Raw genomic sequence first — 24,664 nt, 5'->3', positions numbered from 1 at the left:
AAAGCCACCTTGGCATCAGGGATAGCTGTGGGGTTAAAAGCTGTTTTCAAGTTTTAAAGCCTTTATTTTTTTAAATACTGTTTTTCAGTCATTTCAGTAGCAAGGCAATATAATTTGCTTTTACAGTGAATATTTGGGTAGTCATTCGTAATACTAAAAGATCAAGGTCTGTGGGTTATGTACCCACACCAGACACTTAGATTCATTTTCCAATACTTACACTGCAGTGCAGCATTAGAGGGATACTGTATTCCACAATGTACCGCCCAATGGGTGAGATATTAAACCAAACTTCCATCTGCTTTAGTTGATAGCAACTCAAAAAGAGTAGCTGTGATTTATTGCAAAGATAATATTTGCACATTATTTTGCTTTTTCACAAAAAGCAGTTTCTTTATTAAGCCACGGTGGAGCAGTGGTAGCATTGTCACCTCACAGCAAGAGGTTCTCCTGTTTGATTCACGGCTGGAGTGCCTTCTGTGTGGAGTCTGAATGTCCTCCCTGTGGTCGAGTGGCATTTGAAAAACATGCGTGAATGGGCGTGCCTTCGTTGAAGGTTGGGCATCAGGTTGCCACCTCGGCACCGTAAAAATCTACTGCTAATCATTAGTGGACCGGAGTTCCGCTGTGGCGACCCCTAACCGGGATCCCTATAGAGAGCGAGGTTATGCTGAGATATTTGAAAGTTCTATTACTCATGACAACGTATGGCTGTTGGCTTTTACACAAGAGTGGCATTGCCTTGTCACAAATAAGATGCGTTTATGTTCTAATTATTCCATGTTATAACAAACACATAGTAATTTGGTTACTTGGTTACTTGGATAAATTGTCACTTGCTACCAACGGTGCTTTTAAACATCGAGCGTGTCATTTTCATGAATAATACTATTGAGCATGACTTAAGAACATGCCCTTATATACTACTAGATCTTCAGAACAGCGAAGACAACCTGATCCATCTTGATATGTGTCCATATGTCACTCATTTTAAATTATGCAACAACACGGTAACTTGATTACCTGGACAAATTGGTATCAGCCACCGATGGTGTTTCCAAACATCGAGTTGTGCTACTTTCATCAATAATGCTATCATGCATGATTTAATGACATATTTTTTAGACTACGAAATCGTAGATCTCTGAGACAGTGAAGACAGGTTGATTTCTTATGCAAACTGAAGTGATCGGCTTCATATACACCAATGAACTGGACTAGATATCATATTGGTCGATGTAAATATATAATATATAAAAAATGGATAGATCTACTTTGGGTTATTTCCAGGCTGTATAGGCTTGATATCTTGCTTTGTAAATAAAGCCTAGGATGTAGACTATCAATATATGCCTGAAAATATGTAAACCGAAGCGATCGGCTTCATGCACACTTATGAGTTTAATATAATGGATGACTTTCAAGCTGTTCTCTCTGTATAGTTTTTTTAAAAGTTTTCAAACATTCTCTTATATAGAGGCATTCATATTAAGAAAAGAGGCTCTAAGCTATGGTTGCGAATAAGCAAAGACAGGCAAGCCATCGCCAACCACCAGCATATGTATTTTTCTGCATTCTTGACTGGATGAGTATGCACCTTATTTGCATACTATGAGTTGCAATGAAAAAGGCGGGAAACTGAAGTACTTGATCTTGTATATGCAAATGAGGGAGAGGAATACTATTATAGATTGGCTGAAAGTTACTTGTTATGTGTACGGATTGGTTAGCAATATAGAGGAACATCTTTTAAAAATGAATGTTAGTCCCACTTTTAGATCACGATCTGAGGAAGATTTTTATCGAAAGTGCTTATTGTGTGGATTTTAAGGGAGTCTTATTTTACTTGGTTTTGTCATTTTATTATTTGCCTATTAAAGAGAGGTCGAATTTTGTAATTTATTAATTCGTGGGCTCATTGTTTTCCAAAAAGCCGAATTTGGTGAACTCACTGTCTTTGTTTTTGCTCTGTCATGTAAGGCAGCACCATAACTCCTGTGCAAGAAGCAAAGCAAAAAAATTATTAAATAAAAAAAAAAAAAGGAACTGCACAGTAATAAGCCAATCATTACATTGTAAGTGATCGTCTTATTACAGTCAGAGCTACATTCCCCTGCTCTGTCATTTAAGGCAGCACCTAACCCTAAGCTAGAATCAAAGCACCAAAAAAAAAAAACGGACTTCACAGTAATAAGCCAATCAATACAGTGTAAGCGATTGGCTTATTACGGTTAGATCTACACCCCCATGCTCTGTCAGTAATGGGAAGAAATCCCAAAAAAATTGATGTTCCTTTTGCTGTCACCTGAAGTAGATGCCCAGATGCATGACACACACACCCCTCTCTCGTACACACAGACATTCTGCTTACACACACACTGTTCATTCTGTCATGCATAGGTAACTGTCACACACAGGCATACACAGCCATTTCTGCATTCGCACAGAGATATACACTGCTACCATGCACGCAGTCAACACTCTCTCATATACTGGTAGCTCTTGTTCAGGCACACACATTCACCCTGACTTCTGCATTCATAAACACACGCATTCTGCTTTCACTGGCACAACCTTTTCTGCATGCTCACAGACATATATACTGCTTTCCTGCATGCAGTCCTCATTCTCTCCTGCATTGTCACAAGATGGGTTGCCAACTGGCTCACTGACAGAACCCACACTGTGAAAGTAGCGGACTCCAAATCCGACTTCAGACCAGTGACAGGTGGAGTACCACAGGGTTCAGTCCTGTGTCCTCTCCTGTTTGGTATCTACTTCTCAAAAGTACAAGCTAACACAGAAGGTCTTTGGCTAACGAAGTTCGCAGATGAAGGTGGAGACCAACTACACCTGAAAGCATGCAATACCAAAGAATGGGAGATGGGCTTTCCTGCCCTACGCTAGGAAAAGGCAGAAATGTAGACGTGAAAACTTCTTTGTATGTTCTGGTAACTGCTGATAGCTGGGATGAGTTTACAGGGAAAGAAAAAGACTTGGGGTTGAGTTAAACTGTGTTTGAGCCCAGAGTTTTCCTTTAATGAAGAGACAGGGACAGGTGGAGAGATTGAGAATACAGGTAGGATAGTAGTGAGAGTTAAAGAAGGTAATGCAATGTACTGCAGTTCACTTCATTCACAGGCAGTACTTTTTCCCATCAAGCATTATGCAAAAACAAACAATAGTATGTGCATTAATAATGCAATATTATAAGCACAGCATGACAGAGAATGTTTTTAGAGCTAGATATTATAGCATCAATATATTCTATACCTTATGCAAACAACAGTGCAAGTAGCTTATACAGAAACAGTAGCAAAAGAGCTGAGAAATGAAACTAAAAGTACTTTGATTTGTTCAATTGATTCAACAGTGAGCACAACAGCAATTAAGGTTACAGTTCACTCTGGTGGTTATTAATGTTTACAAGATGATTATGAGCAATAACTGGTTAATCTGTGGACTTGTCAGGGGATATCATGTTAACTCTGTTAACCTACTGGGTTCCCAACTGACTGATGCTCAAAAAGAAATATCACTAAAGATGTGGAATAACATGGTTAAGCTATTAGGGTAGAAACAGTGGCAAATCTCTGTATGAAGTGTTATCTTGAATTCTAATTTGTTAGTATGATTTCCTTCCAAATATAATTGAAAGGTTTGTTAATAAAAGACTGGTTTGAAAAGACTAGTATCCTGTGTTTCTCAGTCTTGTAGTTTCTTTTTTGGAATTCACAAAATTTTACCAGATTCTTTGGGTTAGCATGTAAAGCTGATGATGTGGTACTTTTTATGGCATTTTGAAGGGTTTTTTTGTTTGTTTTTGTGACTATTACTTATTTGTATAAGATGAAGAGGCCTTTGGGGCAGTTTTCATAAAGCTTGGTTATTAAGTAGGAGCTGAAGTGATTATTGTATCAGCCAAGCTGACTTCCAGGGGATTAGAAGGGATGTAAATAGTAGAAGTATTTATAGTCATCAAGATAGAGCAATGATAGATCAAAGGTCATGCCATGAAAGTATGATTAGTGTTCATCAATCATAATTTTAAACTAATGTTTTCTAACTAATCTTTATGGATACATAGTACATTACTAGTACTGTATCTTATATTGCATGGTTTATAGTCAGTCATAATGGGGCAGATCTTTAGAATATAAACCAGTCCTTATTTTCAGGCTATATATAGTCCCTTACTGAAGCTGCATTGGGATTCTTTGATTGGTAGTGGCATCAGTTCAGTATAACATTCAATGCAGTTTATCAGAGCAATTTGACAGGCAGATTTAGAAGATTTGTTCTTGGTTGGTGTGTGTTGGGGGGGGGACTAAGTTAATGATGGGACAGTCCAGCGTAGGTACTACCTGTAAACTTGGACTTGGATGTTAGTTCTTTATTTGGAGTGACAATTTACATTGACATATGTTTTTGACTGATTACTGTCCTTAGCAGATATTTTACTCCACTTCCAAATATATATTAAATAGTACTATAATAATATTCCTTACATAACTTAGTAATTATACATTCTGATGCACCAAATAAGTAAACCATAAAGCAATAGGTCAACAAAATAATATTGTTGCTTATGAATAACAAAAATTATAGAAGCCTGAACACAAACCAATAATAGCTTGGATAATTCTGAATAACCTAAAATCTGAACCACCTATAGCCAGGCAAAGAAAATTCTAGAGCTGCTTTCATGTTCACCCTTTAGCATATTTGAAATGGAAGAAAAAATCGATTCTTCTGGTGCAACATTTCTACCCTCCAGAATAAGTGAAATAGATCAGGTTAAAGTAAATGAAATTTACTATCAATCTCTCTGAACAGAACAATGTTTATATTTTCAGTCTGGACTTCATGATTTATAACATTCCAACCACCGGACTGAAAGTGAGAAAAAAACTCTTCTTTAGTGTATAAATAACTTTTATCGCACGCTTTCATCAAAGCAGACTTCTTCAGAAAAACTTCACCAGTAAAAACTACCACCTTAAATAGTCAATCCAATTACATAATAACAATCAAGTTATTAACATATCATCACCTTAAAAACACAGTAAGATGTTATACCTCAAAACATATTAACAACTTATATAAAAACTACGTTATTCTTTCAAAACATAAGATTTCCTATATTTCAAAAAACATTTAATATTAATAGCATCATTTATACACAGAAATCTATCAGCTTGGCATCATTTATACCCAGAAATCTATCAACTTTGACAAAAGCGTGCAATAAAAGTTATTTATACGCTAAAGAAGAGTTTTTCTCTCTCTCGCAATCTGGTGGTTTGAATAGTTATTGGTTTTTGATTAGCCACTGTTGGGTTGTTGTTGTTGTTGTTTGTCTTTCGGCTTTTCCTGGTAAGGGGTCGCCACAGCGGATCTCCGGTCCGCTAATGATTGGCAGTAGATTTTTATGAAATGCCGAGGTTCCAGCTCTATGCCCAACCTTCAATGAAGGCACGCACATTTACGCATGCATGTCTTTCGAACGCTACCCAATCGCGGGGAGGACATGCAGACTTCACACAGAAGGCACTCCCAAGCCTGATTTTAATTGTTTTATGATCAAAAACATTCATTTATGCCTCATTTTCTACCATATTTTTATTTTTAATTGATAATACCTACTTACATAACTTGTTCATTATACTCATCAATTCTCCTTTGGTAGGAGAGGCTATGTCCTTCCATCTTTATGTTATTGCCTTCTTGCAGAAGATAAGTAAGGTGTCTAACAAGGCCAGGTCATTACGGTCCCACTCCACCTAACTCACAGTATGATTTTAAATGCTTTGCAGAATTCAAAATTATTTTTTCTAGCCACAAAAAAAATCACAAATTGTTTACATTTCTTACCTCAGGTATTTCATTAGAAGACAAAATATATGTATGCAAACTTCAGAAAACCTTCTTTGCACTTCCAGTAAGTCAGATCAGAGTCTGGGAATGTCCCAGGCAAACATAACAAAAATATAAACTAATTATGCAAACACTGCCATCAGAAAAAACGAAACCTTGTATGATATTACTGCATATCTATAGTGCAACAGCACTGTTTCCCAATAAATTCAAATAATTTGAATTCATAAATCTCTTTCTTAGGGTTTCTTAGAGTATTTGATTCCATGAAGTTTCACATAATATTGATAGAATGTTTCTAATATCTTATGGGGTAACCAGCACAATTATTTATATTATCATTTAATTTACTATCTGATGGTATATTATTGCATCCAATTTTTTCCTGGTTAAAGTGATATTACTAAAATATAATAAGCACAAAGCTCTCACACTGAAATTCACTCTTATTTACAATATTTTATCTATTTAATTTACTGTCGATGAATGTTGGGTTACCCATTCCTTATTCTCAAAATGAACTTTGCAAAAACAATCATTTTGACTCACTGTTTAAATTAAGCAGGTTAACTTCAATTTCAATATCCTTACATTTCCTTATTTAGCTTTTCAGCAACTGTTGTACTAAAGCCTTGAGCCTGTCACAATGATTGCCTGTTTAAAATTAATCTTACAGAGTAATACTCATTTGGCTATATTGTTCGCCAGCCATTTTTCAAAACATTTCCACTTTACATTAGGTAAGGTCCACTATGAAGTGTTTGGGTAAAGTAACTAATTTCAGTAACATTTTGAGAGCATGATCTGATATTGTTATAGCCTCTGTCTCTATACGTAGCAACGGTTCCCATTCAGAAGCCTGAAACATCATAAGCCTGAAAATCAAAATCCTGAAACCAAAAGCCTGAAAATTCAGAATCCTGAAAACTCAAAATCCTGAAAGACCAAAATCCTGAAAGACCAAAATCCTGAAACTCAAAATCCTGAAAACACAAAATAGACATACTGATGTCATTGTGGCTTTGCTATTGTTAGCCCTGTGGTGTTAGGTCATGCGTTGGGGTCAGGTAAGTGTGCGGTTGGTTTTATTTTAGGGTTAGGGGCGGTTTAAGTGAGTTAGGGTTAGGCAGGTTAGGCATGTATGCAATAGTGACAAATATTGGGGTTAGGGGCGGTTTAAGTGAGTTAGGGTTAGGGCGGGTCAGGTGAGTGTGCGATAGTGACGGACCTTAGGGTTAGGGTTAGGGTCAGGGTCAGTTGGTAGATATTAGTGTCTTTATAGTGACATATTAGCATTATTTGTGTTTTCAGGATTTTGAGTTTCAGGATTTTGGTCTTTCAGGATTTTGGTCTTTCAGGATTTTGAGTTTTCAGGATTCTGAATTTTCAGGCTTTTGGTTTCAGGATTTTGATTTTCAGGCTTATGATGTTTCAGGCTTCTGAATGGGAACCGTAGCAACATATAAGCATAATTTTTAGCCAACCCCTCCCTTCTAACTGCATCAATCAGGCCCATGCCTGAAAGATATCAAGTTTGTACCACTACAATTATCAGGCCTGACTATTCTTTGTCTGTGGCCAGCACAAGAATCCAGTCTACCTCCCAAGTCATACATTCTTCCCTGAAAAAGAATCCATTCTCTTAGCAAAATGAGCAATTCTGACCAATTCTGCTCAACAGTGTCTGGTAAAATATAAAGATTTACAATTGTTGCATGGACACCCTGCACACAGCTTAAGTGTAACATATCTGCCTACTCGATTATTTTTGCACTACTGAATTATGTTAAGTGAGCCTTATAGTATTAATATACAACTTCCTCAAAGTTTTCCTGAGCCATAGCTAGCATAAAAAGCATCACTATAGGCAAACATAGTCCATTTTTCAAGTCTTTCAACATCTGTATCTGTTTTTTTTTTTTTTTTTTTTTTGGTAAACGAGAATAGCTAAGCCAAAATTTGAAATATAGACAGTACTGCTGGAATGTCTGAATATTTAAACTGTTGATATTCCAAGAATAAATTTGAATCTTATTCTGATCTAATATTTACTACATAGTATCCACCTCTGTTCTCGATGGATAGCCCTAGATACCTAAAATCCTTTTCATCCTATGTTGGCTCAGTGGTGAAACATTACAGGCCATCTGTTCAGAAAAATAAAACAGTAATAATAATAATAATAATAATAATAATAGACCTCATATGAAAACAAGAACACTACATCTATAATAATTACTTTCCAGGCAATGTATTTGTACTGCCAAGGAGGCTTGCTGCTTTCTACCAAGAAGGAAGAGCAGATTTAAGAGGTGTAACACAAAACATTGCATAGCCATAATATTCTAGAGCTTGCTCATTATGATACAATTGCCACAGCACAACTTCTGCACAACCTCTAAAAATGTGATTAGCAGCACTTTAGCCCACTATTTCGTAAGTACATTAAGTCATCAGGATACTTAAAATGTAAGCCAGGGAACCTTGTTGGCTAGGCTTACTTAGGCCCTTGGGCCGATAGCCTAGTACCTACCTATGAACCTATGAACCTATTTCCAATACAATTAAAATTTTTAACATTTATGTTACTGAAGCCTTTGTATACTCTTTTCTAAAATCCATAAACATAAATGGATTGAGATATACTATTTTACTACAAATGCCCAGGGTCAAGTGTTTGAGTTATCAATACAAGTATTATTCAAAATCTATAAAATTAAGTTCAAATAATTCAGTCTCAGACTGCTTTTACAGTGGTTCTTTACAGTCATAATATTATCTTTGCTGACCTGCATTGATTTATTCTAGAATTTCAATGCAAGTATGTGGCAAACTGTGCACTGATTTCTCGGTCTTACCAATCTTCTTGTATCTCTGCCATTAGTCCTAAAATTATTACGTCTTCTACATAAATAACTTGGAATATTATTTACATTTTGTAAGGTTTATTTAACTTTCTTTGTGGGGAGGGTCAAGGCATCTTGATGGAAAGATAGCCCCTGAGATACCTTCCATCCCTATAAACTTCAGTTTTGTGTTTCAGATGTACAAATCTTTCATACACATCAGAGCTATGACATGCACTCACTAATTTAACAAGCAATATGCATTTTCTTGATCAATCAATTTTACCAAGTGACAAATAGTTGAAAAGATTGCTTAATTATTTACAGACTTCAGCATTAACACCTCTGCTAAGTACTTTGTGCAGCCTCGTGTCTGTAAATATAGAGAAAAAAAGAAACACAGAAAGAGTATTCTAATGCAGATAATAGATATCTTCCAGAAGGCTGCAATTATGTATGTACACTGTTGTTTACATTGTCATAAACAGCAACTGCTCTCTTTTATAAAATCAGCACTTGTTATAACTTAAAACCTTTGGAGCCCTTATGATTTTCTCAAAATTAAACTGCTCACTGTGTACATCTCAACTATCCAGATTTTCATAGAATGTCCAGATTTTTTTCCTCTTTTTTTGGTCTGATCCTCATAAAGTTATAGTTTTCTAGCAAATCACTGAGGATTGAAGTCACTAAATAGTGACATACATTTGTTTTTCAAACTTCATATCCTTCAGAAAATGCTTGTTAACACAAATCCTGTCATTGTAGCAACCTTCTAAGTTTATAACAGTAATATTTAAAATCTGTCCATATTTTTGGGCGTTTATTTTAAGCTTTGTCCAGATTCCTTGAGCTAAGAGGCTGAGAGGTATGTCACTATGCGTATATTGCCATAATTGATGACAGATATGTATACTGTGCAATAAAAAAAAATGACAGTATAAAAAACTTTATTCCACTCAGTAAGCACTTTCAGCCAATTTGAACTTCTCCAGATAAAGTGAAACTCACAAAATCAGCACTTAATGAAACCTCATAAGGTCAAACGACCTTCCTCCCAATTAATGTCTCAACTTCTTCCTTTTAAAGTAGAGTTTAAATTTTTCTTTATTATTAATAATACCTGGGAAGCAGCATGCATTCAGCCTCACTTGCCACAAATAATCTAATTCAGCTTCTTAATCAAATCTCTTGTTGTAATTAGAAACAACATTAATAACAAAAAAATCTAAATTTCTTTGAGCTTCCACAGAGTTTGGCATGCCTTGTCAGACCATTTTTCTTATCAACAATCTCTATTGCATCGGTTTTATTGCAGTACTTTTCAAAACACCAGTGAGAAAACAGCAAACTTTGTGGAACTGAGTTATTTAAATTTTCACCTGATGATAGCAAAAATTAATCAAAGCCAGCTAATTCTGATGAGATCATGATTTCTTCACATGAACAAGAAATGCAGCCTTTCTGTTTGAAGCACTCCTTTGTGAAACATGGGAACTCCTTCATGCTGCAGTGAAGCTCGCTTTTTATTCCAGCAAGATGAGAAGGCCTGTTTGGCAATAGACTGAGGGCATATGTGCCTGGCTAGTTTCTTAAGTCTGCATTAAAAGTTTGAGGCTTAACTCAGGATACAAAAATGTCACTTGTCCTCCTGGCAGGGCCACCTGCAGCTGCACTTGATAATATCATTCCAATTTCAGTTTAACCTGCCTGAATATCTTGATTTCTTGCTGAAATATTATTTTAACCAAGCTGTAGTTGTATTGACAGAAGTTGAACACATGGCTCACTCAACCGACTAATTATCCAAGGTTACAATAAGGAGGCCAAAACTTTTTCATTTAGATGAAAAGTTATAAAGTATATAAAGATTAGTCTAGCCATGATTTTCCTTACTTGTTATAGGTCATGACCTGGTGTGCTGATTCTAATTGTATCTCCGTTTTAGGCATGTCAGTCTATTCTGATAACTCATCTGCCACATAGCTGATACAGTCTCTGGTATCTCCTCTCTCAGGAATGTCTGGGAATCAAAGGCTTTTCCTTCTTGCTCAGTCCTCTAAATTTTGCAATTTGGGTTTCAGGACATCCAGGTGATACTCAGTTGTCAATAACCAACTTCTGGCTACCTGTAACTTTCCATTTACGTCCTGATGATCATGTGGTCAGAGTGTAGCATGGGTTTCTATTCTGTCTTGGTAGTTGTACTTGAAAACTGATCAACAAAGTCTGTTGATTGTTGGCTAAGTATCATTACTTCCACCATAATAAAATCATTCTGTCTAGTGCAGAGTATATAGGCACTGAGCCCTACTGTTACTGTCGTCCCAGGTCATTCTCTTGTTCACCCATTTCAAGTAAGTTAGAGTAAAGACATAAAGTCATAGCCACTTCCTGTTTCTTTTATTAGAATTTTTTTTTCCCACAGTATACATTTTTCAGGAGCATTTTACAACATTTTTACTTCCCAGTAGTAGAAACAGACAATTTTAATGCTGATGAGACAGATTTTTAATGTTTTCCCAATGCTGCTGGGACATTGCTGCAGAGCTTTGCCACTGCATGTACTACAGTTACACCAGAAATCTAATATTAAGATAGTTTTGTTAAAAAATGGACACTAGTGAACTCATTGCCAGTGCGATAAAAAGATGATAAGCATAATTTCCCTTAAATTAATTCCATTTTCATGTCAGGGTTTCAACATATATGTGTAAGTAACCATGATGAAGGCACACTACTCCAAGTTTATGTTTTAAGTTATGTTTGTATATGTTGTTCAGTCAGATATGACATACATGCATGTGCATTTTTGTACAGTAGCATTTTCTTTATAAGATGATAACTAAAGATAAGCTTATTTAAACATTGTCTAATAAGGATTCTTATTAAAAACAAAGACATTGTTAAAGACAATGTTAGTGCTTTTGCTCTGTATTGTCCAGCCAGCCACATGTCCAGTACTTCTTAGACAAGGAAGAACTCTCATGAGCTCATGACCTCCTGGTCAAGAATAGTGTGAGTATTCCATTTGTATTATGGTCAATTTTTTTTTAGTCCGTGTAAAATGTCACTTTAGTCACTGAAAACAGCTTTTAGGACTAAAAGAATCTACCTGATCAACAATAAAAGACAAAATAGAGGTCACAGATGCTTGAAGGCTGTGCTGGAGGAAACTTATCTGAATTGCAAAAGCAGGTTACACAGTGGACAAAGCAGTAGATAAAGGAAATTCAATACTTCCAGTATGTAAACATGGAAGTGAAAGCACTGATATGGTTAACCATCACTTACTTCTAGACAAACTAAAAGCCAATTCACTCGATCCACAAGCATTACAATGGTTTAGGTCTTATCTGGAAAACAGACAGCAAGCAGTACTTTGGGATAACAATCTGTCTATATTACTTCCAGTAAATATTGGAGTACCCTAAGGCTCTATCTTAGGTCCCCTTCTTTTTTCCTTATTTATTAACGATCTACACATAAACATTCCACAAGCCACCTGAATTCAATATGCAGATGACTCTAATCTGTACAGCTAAGAACATAGCCTCTCTCCAGTCCCTCACCCAAACTGTTTTCCATAATGTTGAACATTGGTTTATGCAACACTGCCTCCTCCTAAATCCCCAAAAAACAAAATTACTGCCTTTTACTCCAACTCATAAATCACCTCATCCATTCTTCTCAATAACATCTAACAATGCTACCATCATAACCCCAGAAACTACAACCCGCCTACTAGGTGTAACAATTGATAATCGCCTCAACTACGATGACCACATTAACTCCACTATAAAGTCTGTAAATAAAAAACTTGGTACCCTCTATAGAATTAAACCCTTCCTTACCCCTTCTGCCAGAAAAACTATTGCCCAGACCCACCTTATTTCTACCCATTTCTATGCCTCTGCTATATATACTAACCTATCTAAAAACAACCTCTCCAAACTTTCCACCTGTTATAATAGCATAGCTAGATTCATCACTTGCTCCCCCTTTAAAACTCACCACTGCCTCAACCTCAGACAACTGGGATGGCTAGAATTACAGAACCATATACTTTGTCAACAATTACTTATGACCCAAAAGATCCTATACCACCCCAACAACACCCCTATCCTCACTAATATGATTACACTATACAAACATCTGGCTACACTATGCTCTGCTAATAAGCTCCTAGTTTTCTCTATTAAATCTAAGAGCAAAGCTGGTGACTCACTTTTCTCAAACACAGCATGCAAAAACTGGAATCAGCTTCCTTCTGAAATATCATCCCTTGCTTCTACTTTCTATTTAAAAAACATCTTAAAGAACATCTTAAAACTCATTGGCTCTTTCCATGTGCGAACCCAGACTGATATCTCTTTCCCCTTCCTGCTCTCACCCCTTTCTCTACTCCTCTAACCTATGCCTCTAATTCTAGTCACTACACTTTCCTTCATAGTATGAGGATAAAATAAAAGGGTTTTCTCTCCTAATTGGGGCTTGCTCAAACTTACTATTGTGTTTAGTATCATTTTTCTTTTGACCAATGTTGACTCTGTACTGTGATTGTACGTGTCTTTTTATATATTGTAAACTTTGCCACTGTTCATGCTTGAAGCTTTTCTCTCTGGGCCTCTACTGAAAATGGACATATATCCAGTTAGACTAGACCGGTCAACAAATGTAAAATAAAACTAAAAATAAATAATTGATGATAGTGCCAGAGTTGCTACAGAGCATTTCACTAATAACATACTACATTTTTTATGTCCATTTCATCTTCAAACAAATGCTTAAATGATGGAGACATCTTTTGTAAGAGTTTCTGACTAGTCTTAGGTGAGTCTTGCAGGTATTCTGCATTCCTCAGAAGATGGTATTATGAAGACCATGGCTGTCCTGTCAGAGCTATCCAAAGTTTATATCTAGTTTTAAAATTCTAGCGGGGATTGTTGTTAAACAACTATGATACATTCTGAGTCAGTAAGAGCTGAGACTTTTCAGTATGAAAGACTGCATCTTTAAATATGTGGAAGACAGCCAGGTATAAAGTAGCAGACTCTCAATAAAGGTAGAAAAACCAGGAAAAAAACACCACATCAAACAGTGTAGCCATAGAAGCAGATAACTACCTGCTAATGGAAGTACATGAACGGTCAATAGGGGAATGTTCTGATTAATCAAATATATGTTGCAACAATTCTGTCTTTTTGGGTGGTTACAACCAATCAACATAGAGAAATTATGGAGAGCAGACTCAGGCAAGTACCCCTTCAGTGGCAGTCCTATGTGTTCTGCAGATGGAGTTGTAAGAAGTCAGATCTCTTCTTTACATTTTAGTGTTATCATTAATTAAAAGTAAATGTAAAGCCTGTAATCGGCATTATATATGCTGCATGTAAATTTGTATAATATAAAGAGGCACAGATTAATATACTATTGGTGGCAGAATGTTCTTAAATAACCTCTGATGTTAAAAGATGAAAACTCATGACTCACTGTAGCAGTACACTGACTTTTCATAAGAGCTTCATATTTAGGCCCCATCTGCAGCTATGTGGCATTCTGTAGCAGCAATGCAGCTGTGAAGCATGTCATCTGTACAATGCACAGGAAGAGATTCCTCTGGTTTTACACTGGCCTGGTTTTAGTATAAGCATTTTTTTGCTTGAGCTGAAGTCAGCAGATTGGTTGCTGTTTTTTTCTAATAATCCATCCTTCTCCATAATTACTAAAAAGTCCATGCAGGCTGCATCCCATGGTGCCCTTATCCTAAAGAGTAAACATCTGGGGTGTACAAGACTAATATCACATCCCACTGGATATATAAGCAGTCTCTGAGAGAGAGTTCATGTTTAACTCTGCACCACTTTCCTTGTCCCCAGATGATGGCCAGTGTTGCTATCTACAGCAGCCTCTCACTACTAGTTTTGTGGGGTGCAGACTGGACACTAAGATCTACTTAGGCCAGATTTTATACACCTTGATACTATCCTCCAGCTTGTAGAACTTGTTGAAATCTTCTGAATTAAACAGTTGTGAGGATATGACAAGACATTCAGTTTACTAATATTAACTTTTTTTCTTTTCTTTTTCCTTCCAAGCATTAATATTAAAAATTTCCAGATGCCAAAGTGTGCTATCACATTAGTTCCTGGTGTGGGTCTCAGAATTTCAGTATCCAATGCTTTTATTCAGCTAAATGGAAAATGGAAAGTCCGTGCCAAATTTGCGTAAGTGTAATGCACCAAAGAGATCAAAAAATGGCATTGTTTATTCTAGTATGTTAATGTACTGTTAATATGTTTTGGACATCTAACAATTTTCTAGCTTATATTTCATGTTATGTACTGTATTTTCACTATACTAATTTGTTCTTGATGTCTTTACCATATATAATAAGCTCATAATGCAGTTATTATGAAATCACATAAACTCTCGTGGTGGCAGAATATGAGGTGTGTGATATAATATCAGATGATTATGAATGGAAGTAGAATGTAATCTACAAGGCAGGACATACAAAATCAATTTTTAACAACAAAAACATTATGCAATCCAAGGAAATTCATACATAAAACAAGCTAATTAGAGCTAATTATTAAGTATTTTTCAGCACCTTTTTCAAAAGGCATCATTAGCTATTACACTACACAGTATGCTTGAAAACATAAGACAGACCAGGTATTTTCCATTCCTGTCTTACAAATATAACTAATAGAAAAGGCATACACCCATGTAGAGACTGTAATATGTAAAATAGATAAACAGAGCACACAGACAGAGGTCGTATATGAAAAAATAACAATCAAAGAAAGAAATATCTGACCACCACAGACAAGCTTATCCATGGTGGTCAGATATTTATTTCTTTGATTGTTAGACTGTAATATGTGTCAGTATGTGTTAACAACTGAGGTTTATGAACATTACAATAAGAGGAGAAAGCTATTACATGATAGAACAAAATCCATAAAAGGGAAGTCACCCCTGATCATTATTAGTAAAAAAATACGAGCACTCATAAAATCAACTAAGGCCAATTTTGAGAGAAAAATTGCCATGGATTCAAAGGACAATCATAAGGCCTTTTTCAGCTATGTTAGGAACCTGGGTGGAAACTCCCAGATATGCTCAGAATTAGTCCAAAATGATACAAAAATCACTGAACCCACAGACATTGCCAACATACTGGCAGACAGGTTCAGTGCAAACTTCACCCCTCTCCCCTAAAGGAGAGATAACTATCCCAGCTGAGTGTAGCCTCCCGGACATCTCAAATGCGCAGGTGAAAGCTGCTCTCTCTAAAGCTAAAAACACAGCATCAATGGGACCGGATGGTGTCCCCGGCTGTGTGCTACACGAGCTAAATGAGGAATTAAACCCGCACATAAGGCAGTTGTTTAATCTCAGCCTTACCACAGGATACGTGCCCAAGGAGTGGCGACGGCAACTGTGGTCCCACTCCACAAAGGCGCCTCACGGACCCTGGTAATTACCGCCCCATAAGCTTAACAAGTCTAGTCTGCAAAGCTATGGAGAGGATCATAATGGAGCTCATAAACAAAGATATAGGGGACTTGCAGACATTGGACCCGACCCAGTTTGGCTTTGTCAAGGGAAGATCATGCCTTTTGAACTTGGTCGACTTCTTGAAACAGTCACCAAGGCCATTGATGAGGGAAAGGCAGTCCATACAGCCTACCTTGACCTTGCAAAGGCTTTCGACACAATACCCCACTCGGGTATTGTAGAAAAACTTACCAGCTTAAATGTAAACCCATATGTCACAAGATGGGTTGCAAACTGGCTTAAGGACAGAACCCACAGGGTTAGAGTTGCTGGCGCTGTGTCAGACTCCAAGCCGGTCACAAGTGGTGTCCCACAGGGCTCAGTCCTTGGCCCCCTATTGTTTGGCATATACTTCTCAGAAGTACAGGCCAACATGGGAGGACTTTGGCTGACAAAGTTTGCAGACGACTGCAAACTGGGCGCCATAGTGGAAAGTGCATCGGACACGGATATCCTTCAGAAGGGACTCACGGAAACAGATAGCTGGTGCCAGAGCCATGGCCTGAAGTTAAACACCAAAAAATGTATAGTCATACCCTTCGGGAAAAACAAGGTAACCCCAAGTTACCATATAGGTGGCAATCCACTAAGCACAGAAGAGGTTATCAGGGACCTGGGGACCCAGGTTGACAGTGGCCTTTCTTTTGACTCTCACGTTGCTAAAGTGGTTAGAAAGACCTTCTACATTGCCCACCTGATCATGAAGGGATTCACATCCAGATCTAGTGAGGTCATTGTTCCCCTGTACTCTTCACTTATCAGACCAATGATCGAAAGTACAATGCCCCATTCGGGATGTATCTCACCCGACATCTGCAGCAATTGGAGAGACCCCAAAAGTTCCTCACCAAAAGGATAAAGGGACTCCAAAATCTGTCATATGCTGCCAGATTGAAGAAACTCCAGCTCTATTCAGTCGCATACCGTCTGCTCAGAGGTGACATGTGCCTGACATACAAGGCCATGTCCAACCCGGAATTAATGGACATGCTCCACCTCAAAAAATCCAAATCCACCAAAACCACTAGAGCAAGCGACTTAAACCTTAGCACGGATATAAATAGGACGTGCTGGAGGGATAGATTTATCACTCAGAGACTCCCTATGCTGTGGAATAAAATCCCGGTCCATGTGAGGCAGAGCACCTCGCTGACTCTGTTCAAGAGAAATCTAGACCTGTGGATGGGAGATCGTAGGTTTACCCCGGGAATCATCTCTGTGTCACTGCTGGACAGAGGCACAACAAACTAATGGGCACAGTATTTTTTCATATAAGGGGTGGCGTAAGCCACAAAAATTTGGGCTAGGCTTATAAATGCCTTAGGGCAGATAGCCTAGTATAAACCTATGAACCTAATCCCATGACTAAGCATGTGTAAAAGCTTGATTTTTTTTACAATTTGCAAGAGCCGTGACTTGGTATATTTTGCAACCTGCACGGCATGTATTAGTTTTTTTAAGTTGGTAAGACAAAGAGAATGCTTAAAGACCACATTTGTGAGCGTATTTATGATATCTCCAGGAAAGACAAAAAGAATGCTTTGTATAAACATGTCTTAAATGCTGGGATTACACATAAATTTAAATTTCTTGTTTTACAGCTATTGAATAAGAGCATTAAGGGAGGCAATGTTAGTAATAAGACTGAATGTTTAGAAACTAAATGGATCCTAGAAATGCAAAGTGACAAGGGAAAAGGTTTGAATGAGTATGTTCCCTTAAGACCTCTGCTCAGGTCACATGACCTGAACAGTTAACTTCAGAATCTTTGCATCTTTAAATAGTCTCAAACACTGTGTTAATTAGATCTGATGAAGCTCCAGAACAGGAGTGAAAGTGCTTATCTGTTTTATCTGGTGTTTTATTCTGTTGTTTTTATTTGTTTTACTGTCTTTCATTAAAGGTATTATATTTTATCTTCATCTACCCTGTCTGACTGGTGACTGTTGTTTTGAAAATTTTTATAATTCATATTTAAGTGCACTGCTATATTTTCTTTATTCATAAGTTTTGTCATTATTTTGAAAATTGAGCTCCTTTGAGATTTTTGCTAACTGGGAGATGATTACTTTCTAGCCACAACATTGTATTTTGATGTGGTACATGCAGAACCAAGAATTTTATCAGTATCTCAAAAAATTATATCTAGCACAAAAGATTGTATTAATACCAGAACAATTAGAGATACAATGAAGAGAAGCAACAGTATGCTAGTCTGCCTAGTGTGGACAATGTAGAATGCAATATTTTGCCTTTTTAAAAACACAGTTTATTTTTCATGTAATGATCCCATTATATTAAAAAAAGAAAAGTGAATATAGCCAACAATAGTGTCCTGATCAGGGAAAGTTATAAATAACAACCAGCAATGTGTGCTCTTCTAGTACCAATAATTGTACTAATAAAATATTTGCAGTGACACAAAAAGAGGTAGTGATAAAATGCATAGGTGACTTCTAGTAAGTGCTAATGGCTGTTGTCTTTATGTTTTATTTTTTCTTCAATTTTTTTTTTTTTAATTCTGCTAAATTAAATTTTCAGAATGAAAAACACAATTAGAAAAAAAAAAAGAATAAAAAAATAATAAGAACTATATGTTTTCTTGCTCCCCACAGAAAAGATCATGGCAGTTTTGATGCGAAAGTTGAAGGCCTCTCCATCTCTGTTGTACTGAAGCTGGGGAGAGATGGGTTTGGGAGGCCGACAGTCTCAGCTTCTGACTGCACAAGTAGCATTGCCAGAGTCAACTTAAAAATCAAAGGAAAATTCAGGTAAGCTTTGCTTATGTGAAGAAAAAGCTTACATCTGCCACCAGTAAGCAGTGTAACATTTTTTATGTCTTATGTTTCTTTTAGGCATGAAATATAAAATTCACAATTGATCTTGCCTTGCTCTTTACATGTCTATAGCGCATTTGTAATGGTTGCAGGATTCATATAGAATTAGTTGCACTGTGATGTTGAACATGTATTTCTCTACCCAGAAACATGGATAAGACTATTAAAAAATTGCATCAGTCTGTAACTTTTTTTTAAATTCAATGTACTTCATTTCCCTGTGTCCTCTGTACCTGCTCTGACTACATGCACAAATTCAGTATCACCTCCTACTCATGGACCTCTTTTCCACTATTTTGACTCTTATCCCCCACTCTGGAATTATAGATAAGCTCACTAAACTAGGTATAAATCCCTATGTCACAAGATGGGTTGCCAACTAGCTCACGGACAGAACCCACACTGTGAAAGTAGCAGACTCCAAATCCGACTTCAGACCAGTGACAAGTGGAGTACCACAGGGTTCAGTCCTGGGTCCTCTCCTGTTTGGTATCTACTTCTCTGAAGTACAGGCTAACACAGAAGGTCTTTGGCTAGCAAAGTTTGCAGATGACCTCAAACTAGGAGCCATAATCGAAACTCTTAACGATGTGGACATACTACAAAAGGGCCTCACTGAGACAGATGCCTGGTGTCAAAGCCATGGCCTGAAGCTCAATGCCAAAAAGTGTATTGTCATCCCCTTTGGTAAAATCTATGTAGCATGAACTACCACATAGCTGGTAGTCTACTTAACACCGAAAATGTGATGAGACCTTGGGAGACAGGTGGACAGTAGTCTCTCCTTTGATGATCACATCGCCAGAGTGGTCAGGAAATCCTTCTACGTGGCACACCTCATCACAAAAGGTTTCTTATCCAGAAAAAAAGAGGTCATTGTTCCCCTCTACTCATCACTCATTAGACCCATTATAGAGTACAACGCCCCTTTTGGTATGTACCTCACAAGACATCTACAACAACTGGAAAGGCCACAGAAATACCTCACAAAGAGGATTACTGGCCTCAAAAAGAAGCCCTATGCAGACCGTCTCAAAAAACTCCAGCTTTCCTCCGTTGCATATCACCTACTCAGAGGCAATCTCTGCCTAACATACAAAGCTATGTCAAACCCAGAGCTGTTGGACATACTCCACTTAAAGAAATCCTAATCCCTCCGAGCTACATGCTCTAGGGACCTAAACCTTGTCTCCACAATAAACAGAACATGCTGAAGGGATAGATTCCTGTCCCAGATTCTTCCCATACTCTGGAACAGACTACCCATCTATGTCAAACAGAGCTTCTCATTAGCACTCTTCAAGAAAAATCTTGATGATTGGATGGGAAATAGGAAATTCACCGCGGGGATCACTTCTGTGTCTCTGCTCAACTGAGGCACAAGAAAATAATTTTATTGGGTGGCGAAAGCCAGGGTACATTTTTGGCTAGGCTTATATAGGCCCTAGGGCCAATAGCCTAGTACCTACCTATGAACCTATGAACCATTAAACCATACCATGATAGTAACCTTCTCTTTCCCCTTGAGTGACAGTCTTATGGCCCATTTGATCCTTAAAGGTGAGAGTCAAGCATACTGGCAGAGTACTGTCATCCATGAAGACGGACAGGAGTTTGCATTTCTTTAAATGCTTAAACTGACAATTAATATTCTTAGACATGTGACTGATTCTTCAATTTTCATTTGCTGGCAGGTATTTTAAATTCTATATATTGATAGGATTGTAGCGGTTGCTCCTTTTTTACACTAAGGAAGAGTCCTGTGAGCTTTGTGTTTTATTCAATTTTATTAAAGGAGTTTGAGATGATTGCACTGCTGTTCTTCTTATGTTTTTGCCTATTGTTTTACAGCAGTACATTTAGCTACCAGAGCATTTTTGTTCTTGTTTTAACTTTTTTTTTTTGAGTCAGACTCTAACACATCTGTGAGCAGCACTTAAACCTTATAAACCTGTAGCAAGGAAAGTAAAAATCTGCAATGTGTGTTGCACAAGGAATACAAAAGTGGATGCTGGGGTAATTTGGGGGTAATACTAAGTACAAGTGGGCCATAAAACAGGAGGTACAGTAATGCTCAGAAAGACCCCAAAAACATGGCATACATCTTACTGTCTGGTCTCAAGAAAGAACAAGGCTAAAGGTCAAAATGCTGAGGCGTGATTACAGAAAATATCATAACTTTTACAGATGAACTGAAGAAAATCTAACAAAAGTAGAACATTGTCTAGTAATTATGCAGGACAACAACTGGCACTTACATGAACATATAGGTGAACTGGGTAAAGCTGTCATCTTGCATTCTGAGATTCCTTACTTCAAAACAAATGTGCAATCATTCACACATTTCAGCAGTCTGGTGAGAATAAACCTAGAATAAAGATGCTAGCTATGGTTACCCCCATAAAGATAAGTATAAACACAGAAGTAACCAGATCTAACAAGGCTTCATCAAACAAATTTTAAGGCTTAGAGGGCCTGGTCTTTAAGCAAGGCTTAAAGACTATTGACTAGTATACATTACTTATAGAAGTCCCTGAGAGATTTCCATTCTGGTTTATATTGCTTAAAGGGTGAGCATGTTTTTTCTAGGTTTCTCATAGTGAGTGCAAGGATATTAAGCGTGATCCTCTGAACTGTGAAAACTTAAGTCCAGATATGAGCAATGTATACTGTCATGATGTGTAGCCATCAGTACAAACCCATGAAGATGCAGAAAGTGTATGCAGACTCTACAGAGAAAGAACATGGCTGGGAATCAAACTAAAACCAAGCAGTATGAGTTAGCAATACTAGCTGCCACCCCAATGTGCTGCCCTGTGAGCCAAGACTGCACAACACACTACAGGTGGTCATTGAAATGGTGTCCATTCTTATGGCAAGTTGGTAAGTAGTGACTAAGCTCTGGTAACGAGTCCATTCTTATGGCAAGTTGGTAAGTAGTGACTAAGCTCTGGTAACGAGTCCATTCTTATGGCAAGTTGGTAAGTAGTGACTAAGCTCTGGTAACGAGTCCATTCTTATGGCAAGTTGGTAAGTAGTGACTAAGCTCTGGTAACGAGTCCATTCTTATGGCAAGTTGGTAAGCAGTGACTAAGCTCTGGTAACGAGTCCATTCTTATGGCAAGTTGGTAAGTAGTGACTAAGCTCTGGTAACGAGTCCATTCTTATGGCAAGTTGGTAAGTAGTGACTAAGTTCTGGTAACGAGTCCATTCTTGTGGCAAGTTGGTAAGTAGTGGCTAAGCTCTGGGAATGATCATTTTAATATCTGTAAAAATTGTTGTTACTCCACAGATGTTCATGGATCTGTTACAGAGATAATCAAATACAAGGGTTTGGAAAGGCTGGAAAAGGATATTATAAAGATACAAGAATTGCCGAAAGTGTGACAGTTATGGCTCAGTATAAAAATATGCAAAATAATCCAAAAAAGGAAATGAAAATCCAGTACATAATAGGAAGTCAGATACGAACAAGAAAAAATAAATAGTTTGTATGTATTCATATCAGAATGTCTATTAGCAGACAGTACAGATAAAAGGAAGAAAAATGGTTGAAGATAATAGGGCAGAATGCACAAAAATGTCACCAGAAGGAAAGTATTCACTCCACTGTACAGGTACAAAGTGAGACCATCTGGTGTATGTAATTCTGTAGACCTCCATCTCTGCAAAGATATAACTAGAATGGAAACAGCAACTACAATGGTGAACAGTTTGCACCAGAAACCGAAGGAATAGAAAGATAAGAACATTGATGTGCAGTTTTATATACATTTTGTAAAATTTGATACACAAAAACAAGGAGAACATAAATCAAAGTGTAAACAGCAATGAGTCAAGAGGAGTATGGAATATTTTTTTTTTCAAAGATGATGGTGGGCCCATCAAATATTTTGAATTAGAAACTAGTGGGACCAAAATCACTGTCTATAGAATTAAAGATCACATGAAACAAACATAAAGAAGATGTGGTGGACTAATCATTAACCAGAATCGGCAACTAACCCACAGCAGAGAATAAGACTGAAGAGAGGATCCAGAACAATTTGCTTCTTATCAATGCTTATTTAGTGAATAGGTTTTTATACATGTGATCAACAGGTCCCGTTGTCAAAACAGAAAAAGCACTGGTAGACCTGATTGAAAATCAACCGATCACACATTACCAGCTTTTTTCTGTGTGAAATTACAGTGGAGCACGGATAGGGGAATTTTCCCTTTCCCACTGTAGTGCAACCTCAGAGATGGTATATATAACTAGCAGGGGGTGTCCCCCCCCTGCAAGAACACTTGTTTTACTTTTTTTGTTTTGTTTTGTACTTTCAATCAATTGGTGATCATTTGCTATTCAATGTTTTAAATATTTGATATATTTACATACATCCAGTGTATAAAACATTATGGGTCAAATATTTTAATAAATGTACAATAAATGTGTTAATTAGTGACATTTAAAACTTAACTGTAGGTTATCCCAAGTTAAAAAATATGTTCATTTTATTTCCAAAGGCAGCACTTTGTGAATGGAAACAAAGGGAAACAGTATTATTTGTACAGTATTTGAATATTGCTTATTTTCTGTGATTAGACTGTCAAGAATAACCAATAATAATCAAATAATCCAATAATCCAAAGAGTTTCACAAAAAAATGGTATACATGAATAGAAATAAATAAATTCCAGATGTGCCGTATTTCTAGTACATTGAAACAGAGCTGCCAACACTCCAAGAAGTACAAAAGTATGAACATTAGGGAAACAAAGCAATTAGCAGTGTAGGCAGCAAGGCAGGTCAGTGGCAAATGTCTCTGTCAAGCATCTCCAGGGTTACGGGTATGGTTTTCCATCCTGACTTATTGTCACAGTCTGTGTGCAAGTTTGATTGTTTTTATTGTCTTTGGAAGGGTTTTCACCAGAGATCCACGCTTCCTCAAAAAACATCATTGTTTATGAACTACACTAAACTCTTCATACATGTTCATATTTGCTCTTGCCTTTGTGGCCCAAATCATAGCTGCAAAGAGCCTGAGAAGGATCACTTTGCATTTCTACTTAATAAATACATAAAATGAAAAATAAATAATCACATCAACAAAACTATAATTGTTTGTTTGTGTCTTTTGGCTTTTCCCGGTTAGGGGTCACCACAGTGGAACTCCGGTCCGCTAATGATTGGTAGTGGATTTTAACGTACCGGTTACCAGTCCTGACGCACAACTATCAACGAAGGCACGCCGCATTCACATATGCCTCCACACAGAAGACGCTCTAGCTGAGAATCGAACAGGACAACGTCTTGCTATGAGGTGACAACGCTACCACAGCACCACCACTGCAGTATCAACAAAACTATAATAAAGTATAAAAATGCTCAAGCCACTGGTCACAGTTTGCATAAACGTTTCAAACTTACCATGTACAAGCAGAAATAGTAATGAAACTGACAGTAGTGGCCCACAGACAACCAACTGCACCATCCTGGACTTCAGAACGTTACAATATGCAAAATGCAAATATAAAAAAATATGACAAATGCGA

At 37.2% G+C, this 24,664-nt stretch overlaps 1 protein-coding gene across 1 annotated transcript in view; it reads left to right on the top strand.

The window, feature by feature from the left end:
• LOC122817051 (bactericidal permeability-increasing protein-like) overlaps positions 1-24,664 on the top strand; it is a 505,866-nt gene that overhangs the window by 126,355 nt on the left and 354,847 nt on the right. Inside the window, exons 3-4 of the mRNA XM_044090193.1 lie at positions 14,822-14,950; positions 18,905-19,060. Of these exons, the coding sequence (XP_043946128.1) occupies positions 14,822-14,950; positions 18,905-19,060 (285 nt within the window). The remainder of the gene's footprint in view (positions 1-14,821; positions 14,951-18,904; positions 19,061-24,664) is intronic.

The sequence above is a fragment of the Protopterus annectens genome, chromosome 12.part0 (assembly GCF_019279795.1).
Source record: "Protopterus annectens isolate FY-2018-M chromosome 12.part0, PAN1.0, whole genome shotgun sequence".
Classification (NCBI taxonomy): domain Eukaryota; kingdom Metazoa; phylum Chordata; order Ceratodontiformes; family Protopteridae; genus Protopterus; species Protopterus annectens.
This window is presented reverse-complemented; position numbering and strand designations above follow the sequence as displayed.